Here is a 21,858-nt window from a genome sequence, read left to right as displayed (position 1 = left end):
TCGTAATCTAGATAGATAGATAGATAGATAGATAGATAGATAGATAGATAGATAGATAGATAGATAGATAGATAGATAGATAGATAGATATATATGTGTGTGTCATATTCCTCATGTTCAATGCAAAGAACTGCAAACAAGAGAGAATGAAAAGGAAGGAGGTGAAGAGGAGAGGGTGAAAAAGAGCATCATGGGACACAGGGTAAACAGTTACAGGACACTTGGCGAATACTTGTCGATTGGGGACATCTAGTGGACCAAAAGGTTTCTGTTCTGTTTCTGTTCGTTTGTTTTCTCTCTTGCAGATTCCAAAGGCTTGTGTACCCATTGTGAGTTTTCCTGTGTTCCTCTCATCTCAGACTTGCAGCAGATGCCCCCCCGATCCCCCTCATATATATGTTTAAAAAAATAAATAGATAAAATCATACAATGGTGAGAAAACTGGCTTATAGGCTTCTGGCCTGTCATTCCTGGTACCTCTGACTACAATCATTGATCCCAGACAAGTTAGGTGTATTAAGTCTAGATGTATACCCCTCTGTTAGATCAGCTTAAACTTTGTCGTCACTAGAAATCTCACAAGTACAATGCAGCAAAATTCAGTTAGCCTCTACAGTGAAAACTAGTAATGAATATATGTAATAACTGCAGAAAAGCTATGTTCTGTTCAGGTTCTGGTTACCTTGTCTTTGATCCTTTGTTTGAGTTTTGCCTTTGGCTTTTCTGCTTATTGCAGCATTTGTGGTTCATTTAAACCTGTCATTTTGCAAACATTATCCTGCAATATCCCTGCGTATCCTGACCCGTGGCACTATCATTTTAAAAGTACTTTGTTTAACAAAAAGCACGGCACTTGCAGGAATACAAAGAAAATGTAAAAAATAAAGAAAAATCAAAAACCAACTGGGTAGAAATATAAAAAGACAGATTGTGAAACAGACAGACCAGCAGGGAGGAGGGAGAAAGACGAGACAAAATAAACACTGGGTCTGACGAGACACGGGTACAAACAATCAGAAAAGATAAGGGAATTCAAACTATAACTAAACAGAAGGATACAATCTTTCAAAATAAAACAGAAACCGGGCACAAACAATACCAAAAGTAAAGAACAAAATGAAGAAAAGTATAACGAATCCAAAACCCACCCCAATAATCGTACACCATAACAGTGACAATATGCTGCTAATACAGTTCCTTCATTGCCCAGGCAGAAATCAGTTCACTGACGTGATGTAATTCCAGTTACTTTGTCAGAAAAAAGTTCCCCAGCTGCATGGGTTTACTGGAGATGAGACAAGGTGTTCAGGTAGTTGTGATAGTCGATTGTGGCACTTTCACCAACTAGATATCTTCACAAATGACCTGCTCGTTAGCAGAGTGCCAAACACGTCTTCCTCTGGGGGGGTACTGCATGGCTCCATCCATTCATCCATACATTCATACACGGTGCTATGATAAAGCATTTGCGCCCTTTAGATTTCATCTAGTTTGCTTTTTGGACACACTCCCATGTTTTAGATCATGAAACACATTTTAATATCAAAGATGGCCTGATTAAACACAAAATGCAGTTTTTTTTTTAATGATGATTTTATTTATTAAGGAAAAAAATCTATCCAAACCGACTGGCCGTATTTGAAAAAGTAGCTGTCCCCTAAACATAACTACTTGTTATATTGGAGAGTTTTAGCATGAACAGCACGTTTAAGGTCATGCCACAGCATCTCAATGAGATTTAAGTCAGGACTTTGACTAGACCATTTCAAAACCTTCATTTTGTGTTTTCTGAGTCATTCAGAGATGGGTGTGCTGGTGTGCTTCAGATCATTGACCTGCTGCATAACCCAAATCTCCTTGAGCTCACGAACTGATGGCTGGACATTCATTGTTTCCATCGATTATGACAAGTCCTCGACGATCATAGCAGCAAAGCAGCTTCACACCACACTACTATCCCCGGTTTGACTGTCAGTATGAGGTTCTTTTTCTGAAATGCCGTGTTTTGACAGTCCACAGAATATTTTTGCCAAAAGTCTTGAGGATCACAAAGATGTTTTTTTGGAAATGGGAGGCAGGCATTGGTCTTTTCCTCTTGGTCAATGGTTGTTTTTGCCTTGGAGCTCTTCTATGGATGCAGGTTTTGCTTAGTATTTTTTCTTATTGTTGAATCATGAACGCTAACCTTAACTGAAGCAAAGGAGGCCTGCAATGCTTTAGATGTTTTTTGGGGATTCTATTGTGACTTCCTGGATGAGTCGTCAACACAGTCCAGGCACTCCTGGGAAGGTTTACCACCATTACATGTCTTCTCCATTTGTTGAAAATAGCTCTCATGGTGGTTCACTGGGGTCCCAAAGCCTTAGAAATTACTTGAATGTCTTTTGGTTGGAGCATGATGTGTTGCTTATTTTCTTTACCTCATTATGTCAGACAGGTTCTATTTAAGTGATTTCTTGGCAGTAATCAGACCTGCGTATGGCTCAGCTTTCCAAAGATGTGGATGAGCGTACCCAGCAGATACAGCCAAAGAATCTCAGGGCTCGGGGCTAATTTTCATATTATTTTAACTGTATAAGCCACTTCACTTTTTAGGTCCTTATTTATTGGCCGAACACAACCATCCAGGCAATGTCTTCCAAGTTTTGCCAAGTTTTGCTTGGACAGGAAATAAGTGAAACAGGATAAGATTGTGAGAGTAACTGTAACCTCAGAGGGTTAGAACTGAAAAAGACAAAAGCACATCCTAGACAACGAAATAACGAATTTCTGTGTTATAAAGATAAAACAGCTGTGTACACAGTTGGGAAACTTTCAAAGGACAAGTCAGAAACATAGATCAAACTACACCACAGCATGATTCTTCCCTCACGATGCATCATTGTTTGTTTTGCGTCAGTCTTAGTGGATCTTTGCCATGTAAATTCCCCCAAACTTTTTTTTTAAATAACCCAAGCCCAAATTGTGCTTCTCACTGTACTTTCTCACTTTTTATTTTTTTTATTTTGCCCTGTAACACCATTCTGCAACAGTGATTTACACAAACCCATAATATGCTAAATTAGGTTTATTTGTTGTTGATGAAGTTTAATTGTATTATTGGACAAGAGTTTATCTGGATTACACTTATGTCACACTTATGTTGTACTTAGCCATGTAATCTATACATCTATACATGGAACTGTAATGCAAGATCTCAAAGACAACAGAGAAATGAATGAATGTGTAAGAAAATATGTGAGCATGCATATATATATATATATATAGATATAAATTATCAATAATTCCGGCTTAATCCCACAGCGCCAGAGCCACAGCGGATTATAGTCTGCACATCAATTTGGCCCGTTTTAATGCCATTCCTAACGCAACCTCGCAGAGACAGTTAGTCTAGACCAAGGGTCGGCAACCCAAAATGTTGAAAGAGCCGTATTGGACAAAAAACACAAAAAACAAATATATCTGGAGCCGCAAAAAGTTAAAAGTCTTGTATAAGCCTTAGAATGAAGGCAACACATGCTTCATGTATCTATATTAGTTATAACTTGGGGTAAATTTATTTTTCATTATGCAAGTCGAAATGTTGAAAAAAAAAGTCTAAATTTCGAGAAAAAAAGTCGAAATGTCGAGATTAATGTTGAAGTACAATTTCGAGAAAAAAGTCAAAATGTCGAGAAAAAAGTCAAAATGTCGAAGAAATAGTAAAAATTAAAAAAGGAAAAGGGAAGAAAAAAAGAGAAAAAAAAGAAAAAAGAAAAAAAGAGAAGAAAAAAGGAAAGAAAAAAGAGGAAAAAAAGGAAAAAAAGGTCAAACGTTTTTGAAAAAGCTCCAGGAGCCACTAGGGCGGCGCTAAAGAGCCGCATGCGGCTCAAGAGCCGCGGGTTGCTGACCCCCGGTCTAGACGTTACCTAGACATACAAGTTTTTGGACTGTGGGAGGAAGCCGGAGTACCCAGAGTGAACATATGCAAGCACAGGGAAAACATGCACCGCCCACCAGGCCTGGGAGTCGAACCAGAGAACTTTATGTTGAAGTGGATATTATAATGAATGATTTTGTTTCTTTACCAGTAGCCTACATAGATTTTAAATCAAAATGTGAAAAAGACTTTCAGAAGAGTTTTTTTTTTTTAAGGCCATAAGCAGTCACATTCTCTCCCCCAAAGCTTAATTCTTATGTATATGGATTAAGTGTTTGCATTTGGGACAGTAGTGCTTCACATTTTTACAGGAATCAACGCAGAATGGGATGCAGCAGCACAGCCAACACCTGCAAGTGGAAACAAGGAGGACTGTCAACTTTTGGTTTTGTATAATCATAAAAAAAACTGATGTTTTTCTTTTTTTCCATTTCGGTTTAAGGTGAATTTTCTACATATGTCTTTACCCAAAGAGAGTGAAGCATCCGCAGATAAGCCAGGCAGAGAGGTTTGGTACGCGGTCGATGTCGGTGACCACAGCCTGCTGGCAGTGAGGGCACCGAGCCTGTCCAGGAGCGTCATATAGTTCAGGCGTTACTATCACGTGCCTCACTGAGGAGGATACGGAAACAATACAGAATGTAAATGTTTGTTAGACATGGTTTCATCTCTAAAATCAAGTATACAAGTGAGCCACAAAACAAGAGACGTACAAGAGGAAATCTTGGCCAGAGTTGTAAAAGCTACTTAACCTGTGTACCCTCTGAGATAAAAACTGTGCAAGTGTTTTTGTTACTAAGGATGCCATCATCAAATTTAGGACTGGAATGTACCATCTGCAGTGATGCAGCAACACCAGGAGACTGTTAATAGTGCAATAACAGCATAACAAGGAGACACACTGTAATGGAGAATTTTCCTTTGGCCACTTTGTTTAAACCAAAACTATTGTGATGAGCATTTAGCCTTGGCCTGAGTACGGACTGATACTTTGACCCTAAAAGGTTATCTCTGACGCTACAATGATCTGTTTGTGCACCAATCTGTCCACTTTCAAAACTTCACGAAAAAACACCTTTTAAAAACTGCTTTGATATAAATAACTCTGTAAACCCTATCATCTGTTGCATATCTTAATCCTGCTATTGTCTTTTAATCAGATGTTAACATTTGTGCATAAAGCATTTTTGTCAACCCTTTAAAAGTGCTCTATAAATAAAATGTATTATTATTATTATTATTAGGGCCCGAGCACCTTCAGTGCGAAGGCCCTATTGTATCTGTAGGAATTCTTCGCGTTATTATTATTAGGGCCCGAGCACCTTCAGTGCGAAGGCCCTATTGTATCTGTAGGAATTCTTCGCGTTATTAGGGCCCGAGCACTTGCAGTGCGAAGGCCCTATTGTATCTGTAGGAATTCTTCGCGTTATTATTATTATTATTATTATTATTATTTTTCTGACGAAAGGAGGGCCTTTTTGCCCCCCTAAACGTGCCCAAAAAGTCACCAAATTTTGCATGCAAGGCAGGCCTGGCGAAAAATTTGATATTTAATGGTTTGCATCAATGGGCATGGCAAAATGGCTCAACAGCGCCCCCTTGAAAACTTTGTGCCTCAAGCCCCACGATACGGTTTGACGTACATGCACGAAAATCGCTACACACCTGTATCATGGCACAACTTCAAGAAAAGTCTCTTGGAGCCATGCCCGAAACCGAACAGGAAGTCGGCCATTTTGAATTAATTGTGTAATTTTGGCGCAATTTATGCCCTTCCTTCGGCAGTTAATACGGCCCGAACCGTAACGTGCCCCCAAGTGTGTTATACATCAAAATGTGCGTCTCCATCCTCCGACACCACGCATTACTTTTCTCTTTCAAAAGCGTTACCGTGGCGACGCTAGACGACAAAAAGCGCGCCCACCCTTCATCTGATTGGTTCAGACCGAAAAAACTTTGCGCCTCAAGCCCCATAATACGCTTTGACGTACATGAACGAAAATCGGTACACACCTGTATCATGTCGCAACTTAAAGAAAAGTCTCTTGGCGCCATGGCCGAAACCGAACAGGAAGTCGGCCATTTTGAACATTCTGAATTAATCGCGTAATTTTGGAGCAATATATGCCATTCCTTCGAGGATTAATACGGCCCGAACCGTATCGTGCACCCAGATGTGTTATACAACAAAATGTGCGTCTCCATCCTGCGACTACACGCATTACTTTTCTCTTTCAAAAGTGTTACCGTGGCGACGCTAGACGCCAACAAGCGCACCCCCCCTTCATCTGATTGGTCCATATTTGATAGTTCCCCAAAAGGCACCAAATTTGGCATGCAAGCCAGGCCTGGCGGTAAATTTGATATTTTATGGTTTACATTAATGGGCGTGCCAAAATGGCTCAACAGCGCCCCCCGGAAACCTTTGTGCCTCAAGCCCCACGATACGGTTTGACGTACATGCACGAAAATCGCTACACACCTGTATCATGGCACAACTTCAAGAAAAGTCTCTTGGAGCCATGGCCGAAACCGAACAGGAAGTCGGCCATTTTGAATTAATTGTGTAATTTTGGCGCAATTTATGCCATTCCTTCGGCAATTAATACGGCCCGAACCGTAATGTGCACCCAGGTGTGTTATACATCAAAATGTGCGTCTCCATCCTGGGACTACACGCATTACTTTTCTCTTTCAAAAGTGTTACCGTGGCGACGCTAGACGCCAAAAGGCGCGCCCCCCCTTCATGTGATTGGTCCATATTTGATAGTTCTCCAAAAGTAATCAAATTTTGCATGCAAGTCAGACTTGGCGATACATTTGATATTTCATGGTTTGCATTAATGGGCGTGGCCTAACGGCTCAACAGCGCCCCCTAGAATACTTTTATCTGCCATAACTTTTGAATGGTTTGACATAGGAAGTTGTGGGTGGTGTCATGGGACTCAGTAATGAGTCCTTAAGCTTCGTTGGCCTTAATTAGCCCCGCCCCTTCTTCTGATTGGTTGTCCCTTTTTTCTGCTATAACTTTTTAATGGTTTGACTCCCGCTTCCTGATTCAAACGTCTGCCGGCCCCGCCCCCCGACCAATCAGTGGCGAGTAGGGTGATGACGACCCCGCCCCCCGACCAATCAGTGGCGAGTAGGGTGATGACGGCCCCGCCCCCCGACCAATCAGCTGTTGTAATGTGGTGACGTTAGAAATAGTCCCGTGCTCAGCCCGGTTAGAACCGCGGTAGAATTGTTACAGAAAAAGTAATAATAAAATAGTAGTGTTTTACTAATATTTATACCTTACAAATATTTAAAAAATTAAGAAAAAAAGGTTCCAGACATTATATCGCTATCTTGGTCTCTCCTAAGCCAGTAAGTCAATGTGAGGTATCAGCTGAGCTATAGCTCAACCAGATCATTGCGATCTTTGGTGCCGGTGGTTGGGAGTTCGAGCCTGGCAGGATGCTGAAATTTTTGTAAGCAAATTTTGTGTTTTTTTTTACATCAAGATGTGCGTCTCTTTCCTGCGACGACGCACATTACTTTTCTCTTTCAAAAGTGTTACCGTGGCGACGCTAGACGTGAAAAAGCGCTCGTCCCCTTCATCTGATTGGTCCATATTTGATAGTTCTCCAAAAGTCACCAAATTTTGCATGCAAGGCAGGCTTGGCGATAAATTTGATATTTCATGGTTTGCATTAATGGGCGTGGCCTAACGGCTCAACAGCGCCCCCTAGAATACTTTTCTCTGCCATAACTTTTGAATGGTTTGACATAGGAAGTTGTGGGTGGTGTCATGGGACTCTGTAATGAGTCCTTCACCTTCATTGGCCTGAATTAGCCCCGCCCCTTCCTCTGATTGGTTGTTCCTTTTTTCTGCTATAACTTTTGAATGGTTTGACATAGAGAGTCGTGGGTGGTGTCAATTCTGATATGCTTATGGGGGGCGGTGGACGTGAGTGCGAGGGCCCGTTCATCGCTGCTTGCAGCTTTAATTATTATTATTATTATTATTTTTCTGACGAAAGGAGGGCCTTTTTGCCCCCCTAAACGTGCCCAAAAAGTCACCAAATTTTGCACGCAAACCAGGCCTGGCGAAAAATTTGATATTTTATGGTTTGCATTAATGGGCGTGGCAAAATGGCTCAACAGCGCCCCCCGGAAAACTTTGTGCCTCAAGCCCCACGATACGGTTTGACCTACATGCACGAAAATCAGTACACACCTGTATCATTGCACAACTTAAAGAAAAGTCTCTTGGAGTCATGCCCGAAACCGAACAGGATGTCGGCCATTTTGAATTAATCGTGTCATTTTGGCGAAAATTATGCCATTCCTTCGGCAGTTAATACGGCCCGAACCGTAACGAGCCCCCATGTGTGTTATACATCAAAATGTGCGTCTCCATCCTCCGACACCACGCATTACTTTTCTCTCTCAAAAGCGTTACCGTGGCGACGCTAGACGCCAAAAAGCGCGCCCACCCATCATCTGATTGGTTCAGACAGAAAAAACTTTGCGCCTCAAGCCCCAGAATACGGTTTGACGTACATGAACGAAAATCGGTACACATCTTTATCATGTCGCTACTTAAAGAAAAGTCTCTTGGCGCCATGGCCTAAACCGAACAGGAAGTCGGCCATTTTGAACATTCTTAATTAATCACGTAATTTTGGAGCAATATATGCCATTCCTTCGAGAATTAATACGGCCCGAACCGTATCGTGAACCCAGATGTGTTATACATCAAAATGTGCGTCTCCATCCTGCGACTATGCGCATTACTTTTCTCTTTCAAAAGTGTTACCGTGGCGACGCTAGACGCCAAAAAGCGCGCCCCCCCTTCATCTGATTGGTCCATATTTGATAGTTTCCCAAAAGTCACCAAAATTTTGCATGCAAGCCAGACTTGGCGATAAATTTGATATTTCATGGTTTGCATTAATGGGCGTGGCCTAACGGCTCAACAGCGCCCCCTAGAAAACTTTTCTCTGCCATAACTTTTGAATGGTTTGACATAGGAAGTCGTGGGTGGTGTCATCAGATTCTTTATGGAGTCCTTGACCTTCATTGGCCTGAATTAGCCCCGCCCCTTCTTCTGATTGGTTGTCCCTTTTTTCTGCTATAACTTTTTAATGGTTTGACATAGGAAGTCGTGGGTGGGGTCATGGGACTTTGTACTGAGTTCTTAAGCTTCGTTGGCCTGAATTAGCCCCGCCCCTTCTTCTGATTGGTTGTCCATATTTTCTGACTATAACTTTTGAATGGTTTGACATATTTGAAATATGCTGGTAATGTGTCAGCCAACACAAATATCTCTGGAATTTTGGTGGAATCATTTATTTTTTGTCCTTGCCCGGTGCAAATGACATAAATAAAGTGCGTGGTTTGGTTGTGAAAAAATAAAAGTAATGTTACTTGAACAATAAATCAAACGCTCCCTTCCATGCAGTGTGTGTGTCTAGGAAGTAAAGACTGGAACATGCTATTCACAAAAGAACAAATAGTGGGGTTTTACTAATATTTATATCTTACAAATATTTTAAAAATTCCGAAAAAACAAGTCGGGACTCAGATTACATCGCTATGTTGGTATCTCCTAAGTCAGTCCGTCAGAAAATGGCCAAGCTGATTCGTGGCTCAGCGGTAATGTCACCGTCTTTCGTGTGAGAGATCGTGGGATCGATCCCAGCTCAATGCAAAGATTATTGTCGGCAATTTGTGTGTTTTTTTTTTTACATCAACATGTGCGTCTCCTTCCTGCGACGACGCGCATTACTTTTCTCATTCAAAAGCGTTAACGTGGCAACACTCGACGCCAAAAAGTGCGCCCCCTTCATCTGATTGGTCCATATTTGATAGTTCTCCAAAAGTCACCAAATTTTGCACCAAGCCAGGCCTGGGGATAAATTTGATATTTCATGGTTTGCATGAATGGGCGTGGCCTAATGGCTCAACAGCGCCCCCTAGAATACTTTTTTCTGCTATAACTTTTGAATGGTTTGACATAGAGAGTCGTGGGTGGTGTCATCGGACTCGGTATTGAGTCCTTGACCATAATTGGTGCAAATTAGCCCCGCCCCTTCTTCTGATTGGTTGTCCCGATTTTCTGCTATAACTTTGGAATGGTTTGACATAGAGAGTCGTGGGTGGTGTCATCAGATTCTGTATGGAGTCCTTGACCTTCATTGGCCTGAATTAGCCCCACCCCTTCTTCTGATTGGTTGTCCCTTTTTTTGCTATAACTTTTGAATGGTTTGACATAGGAAGTCGTGGGTGGTGTCTTTTCTGATATGCTTATGGGGGGCGGTGGCCGTGAGTGCGAGGGCCCGTTCATCGCTGCTTGCAGCTTTAATTAGGGCCCGAGCACTTGCAGTGCGAAGGCCCTATTGTATCTGTAGGAATTCTTCGCGTTATTATTATTATTATTATTATTATTATTTTTCTGACGAAAGGAGGGCCTTTTTGCCCCCCTAAACGTGCCCAAAAAGTCACCAAATTTTGCATGCAAGGCAGGCCTGGCGAAAAATTTGATATTTAATGGTTTGCATCAATGGGCATGGCAAAATGGCTCAACAGCGCCCCCTTGAAAACTTTGTGCCTCAAGCCCCACGATACGGTTTGACGTACATGCACGAAAATCGCTACACACCTGTATCATGGCACAACTTCAAGAAAAGTCTCTTGGAGCCATGCCCGAAACCGAACAGGAAGTCGGCCATTTTGAATTAATTGTGTAATTTTGGCGCAATTTATGCCCTTCCTTCGGCAGTTAATACGGCCCGAACCGTAACGTGCCCCCAAGTGTGTTATACATCAAAATGTGCGTCTCCATCCTCCGACACCACGCATTACTTTTCTCTTTCAAAAGCGTTACCGTGGCGACGCTAGACGACAAAAAGCGCGCCCACCCTTCATCTGATTGGTTCAGACCGAAAAAACTTTGCGCCTCAAGCCCCATAATACGCTTTGACGTACATGAACGAAAATCGGTACACACCTGTATCATGTCGCAACTTAAAGAAAAGTCTCTTGGCGCCATGGCCGAAACCGAACAGGAAGTCGGCCATTTTGAACATTCTGAATTAATCGCGTAATTTTGGAGCAATATATGCCATTCCTTCGAGGATTAATACGGCCCGAACCGTATCGTGCACCCAGATGTGTTATACAACAAAATGTGCGTCTCCATCCTGCGACTACACGCATTACTTTTCTCTTTCAAAAGTGTTACCGTGGCGACGCTAGACGCCAACAAGCGCACCCCCCCTTCATCTGATTGGTCCATATTTGATAGTTCCCCAAAAGGCACCAAATTTGGCATGCAAGCCAGGCCTGGCGGTAAATTTGATATTTTATGGTTTACATTAATGGGCGTGCCAAAATGGCTCAACAGCGCCCCCCGGAAACCTTTGTGCCTCAAGCCCCACGATACGGTTTGACGTACATGCACGAAAATCGCTACACACCTGTATCATGGCACAACTTCAAGAAAAGTCTCTTGGAGCCATGGCCGAAACCGAACAGGAAGTCGGCCATTTTGAATTAATTGTGTAATTTTGGCGCAATTTATGCCATTCCTTCGGCAATTAATACGGCCCGAACCGTAATGTGCACCCAGGTGTGTTATACATCAAAATGTGCGTCTCCATCCTGGGACTACACGCATTACTTTTCTCTTTCAAAAGTGTTACCGTGGCGACGCTAGACGCCAAAAGGCGCGCCCCCCCTTCATGTGATTGGTCCATATTTGATAGTTCTCCAAAAGTAATCAAATTTTGCATGCAAGTCAGACTTGGCGATACATTTGATATTTCATGGTTTGCATTAATGGGCGTGGCCTAACGGCTCAACAGCGCCCCCTAGAATACTTTTATCTGCCATAACTTTTGAATGGTTTGACATAGGAAGTTGTGGGTGGTGTCATGGGACTCAGTAATGAGTCCTTAAGCTTCGTTGGCCTTAATTAGCCCCGCCCCTTCTTCTGATTGGTTGTCCCTTTTTTCTGCTATAACTTTTTAATGGTTTGACTCCCGCTTCCTGATTCAAACGTCTGCCGGCCCCGCCCCCCGACCAATCAGTGGCGAGTAGGGTGATGACGACCCCGCCCCCCGACCAATCAGTGGCGAGTAGGGTGATGACGGCCCCGCCCCCCGACCAATCAGCTGTTGTAATGTGGTGACGTTAGAAATAGTCCCGTGCTCAGCCCGGTTAGAACCGCGGTAGAATTGTTACAGAAAAAGTAATAATAAAATAGTAGTGTTTTACTAATATTTATACCTTACAAATATTTAAAAAATTAAGAAAAAAAGGTTCCAGACATTATATCGCTATCTTGGTCTCTCCTAAGCCAGTAAGTCAATGTGAGGTATCAGCTGAGCTATAGCTCAACCAGATCATTGCGATCTTTGGTGCCGGTGGTTGGGAGTTCGAGCCTGGCAGGATGCTGAAATTTTTGTAAGCAAATTTTGTGTTTTTTTTTACATCAAGATGTGCGTCTCTTTCCTGCGACGACGCACATTACTTTTCTCTTTCAAAAGTGTTACCGTGGCGACGCTAGACGTGAAAAAGCGCTCGTCCCCTTCATCTGATTGGTCCATATTTGATAGTTCTCCAAAAGTCACCAAATTTTGCATGCAAGGCAGGCTTGGCGATAAATTTGATATTTCATGGTTTGCATTAATGGGCGTGGCCTAACGGCTCAACAGCGCCCCCTAGAATACTTTTCTCTGCCATAACTTTTGAATGGTTTGACATAGGAAGTTGTGGGTGGTGTCATGGGACTCTGTAATGAGTCCTTCACCTTCATTGGCCTGAATTAGCCCCGCCCCTTCCTCTGATTGGTTGTTCCTTTTTTCTGCTATAACTTTTGAATGGTTTGACATAGAGAGTCGTGGGTGGTGTCAATTCTGATATGCTTATGGGGGGCGGTGGACGTGAGTGCGAGGGCCCGTTCATCGCTGCTTGCAGCTTTAATTATTATTATTATTTTTCTGACGAAAGGAGGGCCTTTTTGCCCCCCTAAACGTGCCCAAAAAGTCACCAAATTTTGCATGCAAGTCCGGCCTGGCGAAAAATTTTATATTTAATGTATTGCATTAATGGGCGTGGCAAAATGGCTCAACAGCGCCCCCTTGAAAACTTTGTGCCTCAAGCCCCACGATACGTTTTGACGTACATGCACGAAAATCGGTACACACCTGTATCATGGCCCAACTTAAAGAAAAGTCTCTGGGCGTCAAGTCGAGAAACCGAACAGGAAGTCGGCCATTTTGAATTAATCGTGTCATTTTGGCGAAATTTATTCCTTCCTTCGGCAGTTAATTCAGCCCGAACCGTAACGTGCACCCAGGTGTGTTATACATCAAAATGTGCGTCTCCATCCTCCGACACCACGCATTACTTTTCTCTTTCAAAAGTGTTACCGTGGCGACGCTAGACGCCGAAAAGCGCGCCCACCCTTCATCTGATTGGTTCAGACAGAAAAAACTTTGCGCCTCAAGCCCCACAATACGGTTTGACGTACATGAACGAAAATCGCTACACACCTGTATCATGGCACAACTTAAAGAAAAGTCTCTTGGCGCCATGGCCAAAACCGAACAGGAAGTCGGCCATTTTGAACATTCTGAATTAATCGCGTAATTTTGGAGCAATATATGCCATTCCTTCGAGAATTAATACGGCCCGAACCGTATCGTGAACCCAGATGTGTTATACATCAAAATGTGCGTCTCCATCCTGCGACTACACGCATTACTTTTCTCTTTCAAAAGTGTTACCGTGGCGACGCTAGACGCCAACAAGCGCACCCCCCCTTCATCTGATTGGTCCATATTTGATAGTTCCCCAAAAGGCACCAAATTTGGCATGCAAGCCAGGCCTGGCGATAAATTTGATATTTCATGGTTTGCATTAATGGGCGTGGCAAAATGGCTCAACAGCGCCCCCCGGAAAACTTTGTGCCTCAAGCCCCACAATACGGTTTGACGTACATGCACGAAAATCGCTACACACCTGTATCATGGCACAACTTAAAGAAAAGTCTCTTGGAGCCATGGCCGAAACCGAACAGGAAGTCGGCCATTTTGAAATCTGATTGGTCCATATTTGATAGTTCTCCAAAAGTCACCAAATTTTGCATGCAAGACAGACTTGGCGATAAATTTGATATTTCATGGTTTGCATTAATGGGCGTGGCCTAACGGCTCAACAGCGCCCCCTAGAATACTTTTATCTGCCATAACTTTTGAATGGTTTGACATAGGAAGTTGTGGGTGGTGTCATGGGACTCTGTAATGAGTCCTTAAGCTTCGTTGGCCTTAATTAGCCCCGCCCCTTCTTCTGATTGGTTGTCCCGATTTTCTGCTATAACTTTGGAATGGTTTGACATAGGAAGTCGTGGGTGGTGTCATGGGACTCTGTAATGAGTTCTTAAGCTTCGTTGGCCTTAATTAGCCCCGCCCCTTCTTCTGATTGGTTGTCCCTTTTTCCTGCTATAACTTTTTAATGGTTTGACTCCCGCTTCCTGATTCAAACGTCTGCCGGCCCCGCCCCCCGACCAATCAGTGGCGAGTAGGGTGATGACGGCCCCGCCCCCCGACCAATCCGTGGCGAGTAGGGTGATGACGGCCCCGCCCCCGACCAATCAGCTGTTGTAATGTGGTGACATCAGAAATAGTCCCGTGCTCAGCCCGGTTAGAACCTCGGTAGAATGTTTACAGAAAAAGTATTAATAAAATAGTAGTGTTTTACTAATATTTATACCTTACAAATATTTAAAAAATTAGGAAAAAAAGTTCCAGACATTATAATGCTATGTTGGTCTCTCCTAAGCCAGTAAGTCAAAGAATGAGTAATAGTTGAGTCTTAGCTCGACCGGAGTATTACGGTCTATGGTGCCGGAGGTCCGGAGTTCGAGACCGGCTGTATGCCGAAAAATTTTTTTACATCAAAATTTTCGTCTCTGTCCTGCGACGACGCACATTACTTTTCTCTTTCAAAAGTGTTACCGTGGCGACGCTAGACGCGAAAAAGCGCTCGTCCCCTTCATCTGATTGGCCCATATTTGATAGTTCTCCAAAAGTCACCAAAATTTGCATGCAAGCCAGGCCTGGTGATAAATTTGATATTTAATGGTTTGCATTAATGGGCGTGGCCTAACGGCTCAACAGCGCCCCCTAGAATACTTTTCTCTGCCATAACTTTTGAATGGTTTGACATAAAGAGTCGTGGGTGGTGTCATGGGACTCGGTATTAAGTCCTTGACCTTCACTGGCCTGAATTAGCCCCGCCCCTTCTTCTGATTGGTTGTTCCTTTTTCTGCTATAACTTTTGAATGGTTTGACATAGAGAGTCGTGGGTGGTGTCATTTCTGATATGCTTATGGGGGGCGGTGGACGTGAGTGCGAGGGCCCGTTCATCGCTGCTTGCAGCTTTAATTATTATTATTATTATTATAATAATAATAATAATTATTATTATTATCATTATCATTATCATTATTATTATTATTATTATTATTATTATTATTATTATTATTATCAGAATCATAAGAATGAATCATCATTTATGCTTTTTTTCAGATTTAAGAAAAGAGGCTCAAAAAAAGGTTAAAATAAAGCACAAACATACATTTTCAACACAAAATGCACAAAAAACCCACAATTTTCAACACAAAGAATGCACAAAAATGCTTGGCTCTTTAAACAGATTTAACAGCAACACCTTAGGCACTAAATTATCATTTCAAAGTCTCAAAACCTGATTTAAAGAGGTAAACAGCCTCTTCACTGGACTCTTTAAACAGTCAAAACAGTCAAAATAACATGAACAGTAAGCCTCTTTTAGTCATTAAATCATGAAACAGTGTCACCCAGAAATCACCAGGGGTCTCCAGGACACCGGCATTGCACCTCTCATGTCCAGAATGGACATAGGGTCCAAATCCCTGAAAGGCTACAGTACGTGGGGTAAGATTGGCAGATAGCCTGCCAAAGATGTCCACTCCATGCTGGACCGGTTGCACAGACAATGTTCCTTTGTGGTCCCCAAAATGTTGTGGAATAACCTATTAAATACTCTATAATATGTTAATTCCCACTATGCGAATATCTAAGTTACCAAGAATAAGACTCTAGAGATGAACCAGATTTCAGTACATTTAATTAAGCATGTGCATGCAAAGGGGTCAGAACATATACAGTATCAGGCATGCAGAATGACATTGAACAAAGGAAAGCGTAATGATTTTAAAGCATAAATTATTATTCATTCTGATAGAGTCAGAGCTAATCTTTTAGGGTCAAAGTATCAGTTTACACACCCTGTACTCAGGCTAAGGCTAAATGCTCATCAAAGTAGTTTTGGTTTTATCCAAGTGGCTAAGGCTACATTTTCCATCACGCACACCTCATTGCAATGACTGCTTTATCAGCCATTTACCAGCATATGGTTCCCATCCTGTGATTTAAATTGCTTAATCATGCAAGCACAGAAGGGTTTGGGGGCAGTAGGAACAAAGTGTTGTATATGATAGAAAATTAGGAACAAACAGTTCTCATTTCATAAAAGGACATTTTCACTGACTCAGTAACACAATGACAGAACATAAAATGTGATTAAACTACAAAAGAATTGTCATGCATTTGACTGAAAAATGTACATATGATAGGAATCCATTTCTGAGCATTGCTACTTGTCACAAACAGGACTGCTCGAGGTGGGTTTTTGCAAACAACAGACACCGAACAATAGCCTTTTGTGGAGAACAGAGTGTACAAACAAAGCTTTTCTTCTCAGCAGTTTGCTAAAAGACCAAGGAATTCAAACCCCAACCCAAAGCAAATAAGCAAAGCAAAATAAGTCCCACTTCACAAACTTGAACGGAAACATATTTGCTGCCTGTGCACAGATGAGTGCTAATCGAGGCCGGTTTTAGGGGGGGCAGGGGTGGGCTGTGCCCACCCAAACGTGCATCCTGCCCACCCAATCAAAGTTATGGGGATCCTTTATTTTTTTATAATTTTATTTTTTTATGAATATAAAAAAATATCACAGAATATCTGTACCGTTTCTGATTGGGTGGGCACTGCGCATCATTTTTAGACACAACAATGAACGCATACCGCAAAAGTTGTGTCTCGGCGGAGGGACCCGACGTCCCAGCAAAATGAACACAACACAGAAGTTCAGAACAGCACACAGAGCACACACTGAAGGCTGATTTATGGTTCTGCGTTACACCAACGCAGAATGGTGCGCGTCGCCGCGTACACTACGTTGAAGGCTACGCCGTAGGCTACGCCGTACCCTACGGCGTAGCCGTGGCTCTAGAGCCTGCACAGCACCGCCACCCGCACCGGCGCTCTCCGCCCTCGCCGGGAGTCAGTCTCCATCCCAGCGAGGGCGGAGAGCGCCGGTGCGGGTGGTGGTGCTGTGCAGGCTCTGGCGCCACCAGCCTGCCGTGGGACCTTTTAAATCAACGCAGAGCCTACGATTGATTGATAAAAAAAAAAGCAAACAAAAAAAACAAAAAACATAAAATAAATGCAGCCTCAACAGGGCACAAGCCAGTGTCCTATTTGTGCCGGTGTTCTGCCATTTTTTACTGCTTTGCCAAAAATGCTACCTAATTGTTTTCTACCTTTGCAGAGTTACAATTTTTGTGTTTTGTTTTTTTTTTCTGTGTTTTACTTCCTAGCCCACTTCCTTTCTCCCCAAGTGGTCCTTGTTTCTTGCCAGGCCGTCATTGTAAATAAGAATGTGTTCTTAATGACCTGCCTGGTTAAATAAAGGCCAATGACTGAATGAATATCAAATAAACATAGAATTGGGTTTATTTCTCTCTATCGTATAATGTTCACAAAGTGTAATGCAATTCATGTCATGGGCAGTGTATTTTGATGGATCAAATACTCAACATCCCATATTATCCATTTTACATCGTGCAAGAAATAATGGGCAATCAAACTTTGAAAATCGACTGTGCGCGTGCGCAGAACCACAAAGTAGCATTTCTCGGCAGGTAGCAAGGACTGGCAGAACACCGGTCCCAAGCCCGGGTAAATGCAGAGGGTAGTGTCAGGAAGGGCAATTGGGTTAGCATACTGTGGAGAAGATAGAATCACTGATATGATGATAGCATAGTTTTCTATGCATTTCGGGGGTTTGACCCCCAAATTTTTTCACCCGCGCCGCGTTGCGGCATGGGCAGCATCGCCCACCCTACATTTCAGTCTGCCCACCTTTGTGGGCCTCGCTAAATCCGGCCCTGGTGCTAATGTGTGCAGATGGTGAATTGTTTAACTTGTAACAGGATGCGTTTAAGCTGATTTACGGTAGAAGAATAATTTTATCTTATCCATAAAACATTATTATCTTGGAAGATTTCCCCTCACCTGTTGTTACAGGTGCAGTCTGTGGAGGGGCAATATCTGAAAGGTACATGAATGTCACACTTCAATAAAAATAGATAAAAAGATAATAATTAATAAACAGAGAAAGGCTAGTAATACATGACTGCATTTGCTTAATATCTCTCTCTCTCTCTCTCTCTCTCTCTCTCTCTCTCTCTCTCTCTCTCTCTCTCTCTCTCTCTGTCTCTCTCTCTCTCTCTCTCTCTCTCTCTCTCTCTCTCTCTCTCTCTCTCTCTCTCTCTCTCTCTCTAGTGCAATCACTGTTGTAACATCACTCTTATTTCTAATTGATTTAAACATGATAATGCATTTTCACTTTTTCTTTAATGAGGTTTTATGTTCATATTGTTACAGTCTATACACATGTAAGAACATTTGAACTTGTTTTTCTTTTATTCTGTGCTACACAAAACGAAATAAAACTGTACAGAGTTAAACAGTAACTAGAAAAGATGCTCCAACAGACCTCCCTGGTATCCTGCAGGAACGAAACCCGGCTGAGGTGGTGTACTTCCGTAACTCAAGGGTGGGCCTGGGTAGGGCGGAGCAGATTCCTGTGGGGGGGATCCTTTTTCCATTTTCAAATAACCTGCTGATGGACACACACATACACTTGGTCTTTATGAGACCCTCCTGGTTGCAAAAAACAGTCATAGAAACAGTAAACAGTCTATGTTAGACATTTTAAAGGTTTTTATGGATGGCCATTAAAAGTCCCAAGGTCCTTTTTTTGAAAGGCTCTTTGTTGTGTAATCTTTTTAATGTAGATTATAAACTCATTAATGACTGCTGTATTGCTTTATGTTGGATGGTTTCAGTGGAAGTTCTGAAATTGTTGCACACCATTCATAGGAGGAAATGAAAAGTGACTGAGAAACTGTGGGAATAAAACCTTTACGGGAACCACCACACCCTTCCTCTTCTAAATCTACCCAGGTGTGCATACATTTATACAGACATACTGTAGGTCACCAATAATGATGAGCCCGATTTCTGATTTGAGTTAACAACCATTTTTTATGCCCCCCTTGTGATAGACATCAGTTTATCACAGTGAGATTGAAGTCAGGACGGTCTTGAGTTGACAGAGCTAACCCCTCCACCATCTTGCTGCTCATGTAGTTTGTTGTACTCATGTAGGCAGTAGAAATTTAGTCGTTTAAAGAATATCGGACCCCTTTTAATTTCAATATTTACCTTTATTTAGCTCTATAGTTATAGTTATAGTGTGTAGGTGTTTTCCAAGTTTTATAAATCGTTCTGTTACTACTAAATTCTCAGATTTTCTTCTATCCAGTTATTAAGGCTGCACACTTCCTCACACCAAAATGCTGCCAACTCTCCACTCAACAGGTTTTTAAAGCCATTATCTCCAAATGTACCACTTTCCCTTCAACTGCACTGCAAAAACGATATTAAGCTTATTTAGAAATAAGTTAATATTCAACATATCTAGTCAAAATTGTCTTATGTTAAGTAAACATATCTTTGCAAGATGGGTAAGAAAAGTTTTCTTGAATAGATTTCTTAAAACTAGCAAAACACAATTTTTTTTTCAAACAGGGCTTTTTTACTTTCTCAGAAATGAGCTTTTGCGGTGTATGTTTAGCCAAATGTGGCTAGATCTTATGTTTTTGTAATCGCTGTACTTCATCATTAGAATATTACACTAACTTGTTAAGGTTAATGTTACATTAACAACACATCATTATGTGTTAATAAATATACAAGAAAATTAACTTACCAGTGGCTTTCCTTCAACTACAGTGGAAAAAAAAATTGTAATTTATCTTTTATCCTTGATCTTTCTGGTGTTAAAGAAACACAGCAAATCCAAAATAAAGTAGGTAAACCAGTTCAGGATGCAGCTGCTACATGAGGCTGTACAAGTAGAAGAAGGATGTCTGTTATCTTATGCGGTTCAAGGTAGCTGAGTGCTCATACGTAAACATGCACCAATCCCACACGTTATTGCTTTATTGGACCCAAGAACCCAAGAAATTAATCAAGAAATTAATTATCAACTTTGCATCACCACATTGTGTTTCCAGTCAGCTTGCCCACACATCTTCCTGGTTCAAACAGTTTGACACATACGCACACGCATCTAAATGTGACGCATACGAGACTGTGACTTTAAAAATCTGTCTCTGTTACTTTATAGCGACAATTATACACAACATAGTCATATTTGAAATTGCATAAAGTATCTTCCTTCCTGCTTATAAATGGGATGAACTGAGTGTCTTGTCTTGAGAGTCTTGTGGAGAGGCGCTGACAGATGTATTGGAAGGTAGCCCTCTACATCCTGAAATTCTGGATGAAATATGTCTCTGTAAAGATGTTCATCACATCATGATCCCACCACTCCTGACCCCGAGTCCGCATCCACACACACCTCTCTACAGACGAGGCAGCCATCGCTCCACAAAAAGCCATTATTAAAAATGCGCCTTTCTTTCTCCTCCTTCTCCTCTTCATTAACACTTGCTCACAGTTTCGTCGGCTTCCACCACACAACAACTTCAAAATATACACATGTACGCTCACTTCTGTTGCCTCCATGTTTACCGCCGTATGACGGCGTGCTGCGTGTGACATCTTTGTTATTGTTCCTCTGCGCATGCGGGTCAGTTCAGGGCCGCGATGCGTTCACACTCGAGTCTGATATAGGACACATTTTAAAAGATAATGTGAACAGCCACACAAAAAAATCGGATATGGGAAAAAATCGGAATTGAGCATTAAGGCCTGCAGTGTGAACGTAGTCTAACACACCCCCTGACACGTTGATGCTGATAGCTGGATGGCTCTTTAAGAATAAAATACCAATGTTTTTGTACTTTCTTCCCAGTCATGGCTCTACCAAAGCTCAGGAAAAACTAATTTAATCAGTGACAACACTATTTTACATTATTTACACAGATAGTCAGCAATATAAGTCAACAGTAGAAGGAAGGAAGTTATTTAAAAATTGATGACCGGCAGGCGGAAGCAGCAACAGCAGACATCCACGTAGGCAGGTGGAAGCAGCAACGGGATGACCGGGGATGGGGGGGGGGCGGGAACACTTGCCAGAACGCAGCTCCCGAGGCTCCGGCCTGCAAACATGCACAACAGAGAAAAAAGTTGAAGCTGAACCTTCAGCAGAGCCCTCTCCAGGCAACCCTCTTGCTGGTGAGCAGCTGCTCTTTATGAAGGCAGGCAGGGTGGAGAGGCCGATTGGGCACAGGTGTGCCCAATCAGCTGAGTGGCTGCTCCTCCACCCTGCCACACACCCCCATCGCCCAACTCAGGCCGAGGACCATCCGAGAGGGCCGCTCTCGGCACTGGGCCCAGGGTGGCATTGGGCCAGACAGCATCCACGGCCCTGGCCAGGGTGCGCCCAGGACCACCCTCTCTCCGACGCAGCACTGCTCCAGCAGCTGGTCCACCTCCGGAGCCGGCGCGTCCAGGACCGCCTCGGCGACCGACGTCTCCGCCTCCGCGACTGACGTCTCCGCCTCCGCGACTGACGTCTCCGCCTCC

The 21,858-nt window shown here is 42.7% G+C and overlaps 1 protein-coding gene across 2 annotated transcripts; it reads right to left on the bottom strand.

Moving 5' to 3' along the window:
• Window positions 1-1,631: 1,631 nt before the first annotated feature.
• LOC133421752 (LITAF domain-containing protein-like) lies at window positions 1,632-20,232 on the bottom strand. Of its 2 annotated transcripts, none has more exons than XM_061711505.1 (5): window positions 20,075-20,232; window positions 18,797-18,922; window positions 18,313-18,348; window positions 4,387-4,531; window positions 1,632-4,269 (listed from the first exon to the last, which is right to left on the bottom strand). In XM_061711505.1, exons 2-5 carry the CDS (start codon window positions 18,906-18,908, stop codon window positions 4,167-4,169), a joined length of 396 nt encoding a protein of 131 aa, XP_061567489.1. In that variant the 5' UTR covers window positions 18,909-18,922; window positions 20,075-20,232; the 3' UTR covers window positions 1,632-4,166. The 2 variants fall into 2 exon arrangements, with proteins under 2 accessions (XP_061567489.1, XP_061567490.1); XM_061711506.1 differs by having other exon boundaries at window positions 18,797-18,919.
• Between the last annotated feature and the right edge of the window lie 1,626 nt (window positions 20,233-21,858).

The sequence above is a fragment of the Cololabis saira genome, chromosome 21 (assembly GCF_033807715.1).
Source record: "Cololabis saira isolate AMF1-May2022 chromosome 21, fColSai1.1, whole genome shotgun sequence".
NCBI lineage: Eukaryota > Metazoa > Chordata > Actinopteri > Beloniformes > Belonidae > Cololabis > Cololabis saira.
Note: the sequence above shows the minus strand (reverse complement) of the source record. Positions and strands in the feature narration are given on the sequence as shown.

Bases quoted from the DNA above. Each gene is read 5' to 3' on its own strand.
- LOC133421752 (XM_061711505.1), bottom strand. From the start codon at position 18,908: ATGGAAAAAGGATCCCCCCCACAGGAATCTGCTCCGCCCTACCCAGGC. The intron at 18,349-18,796 runs GTCTGTTGGAGC...TGTACCTTTCAG, and splicing joins TCCTGCAGGATACCAGGGAG to ATATTGCCCCTCCACAGACT. The intron at 4,270-4,386 runs GTAAAGACATAT...TTCCACTTGCAG, and splicing joins GGATGCTTCACTCTCTTTGG to GTGTTGGCTGTGCTGCTGCA.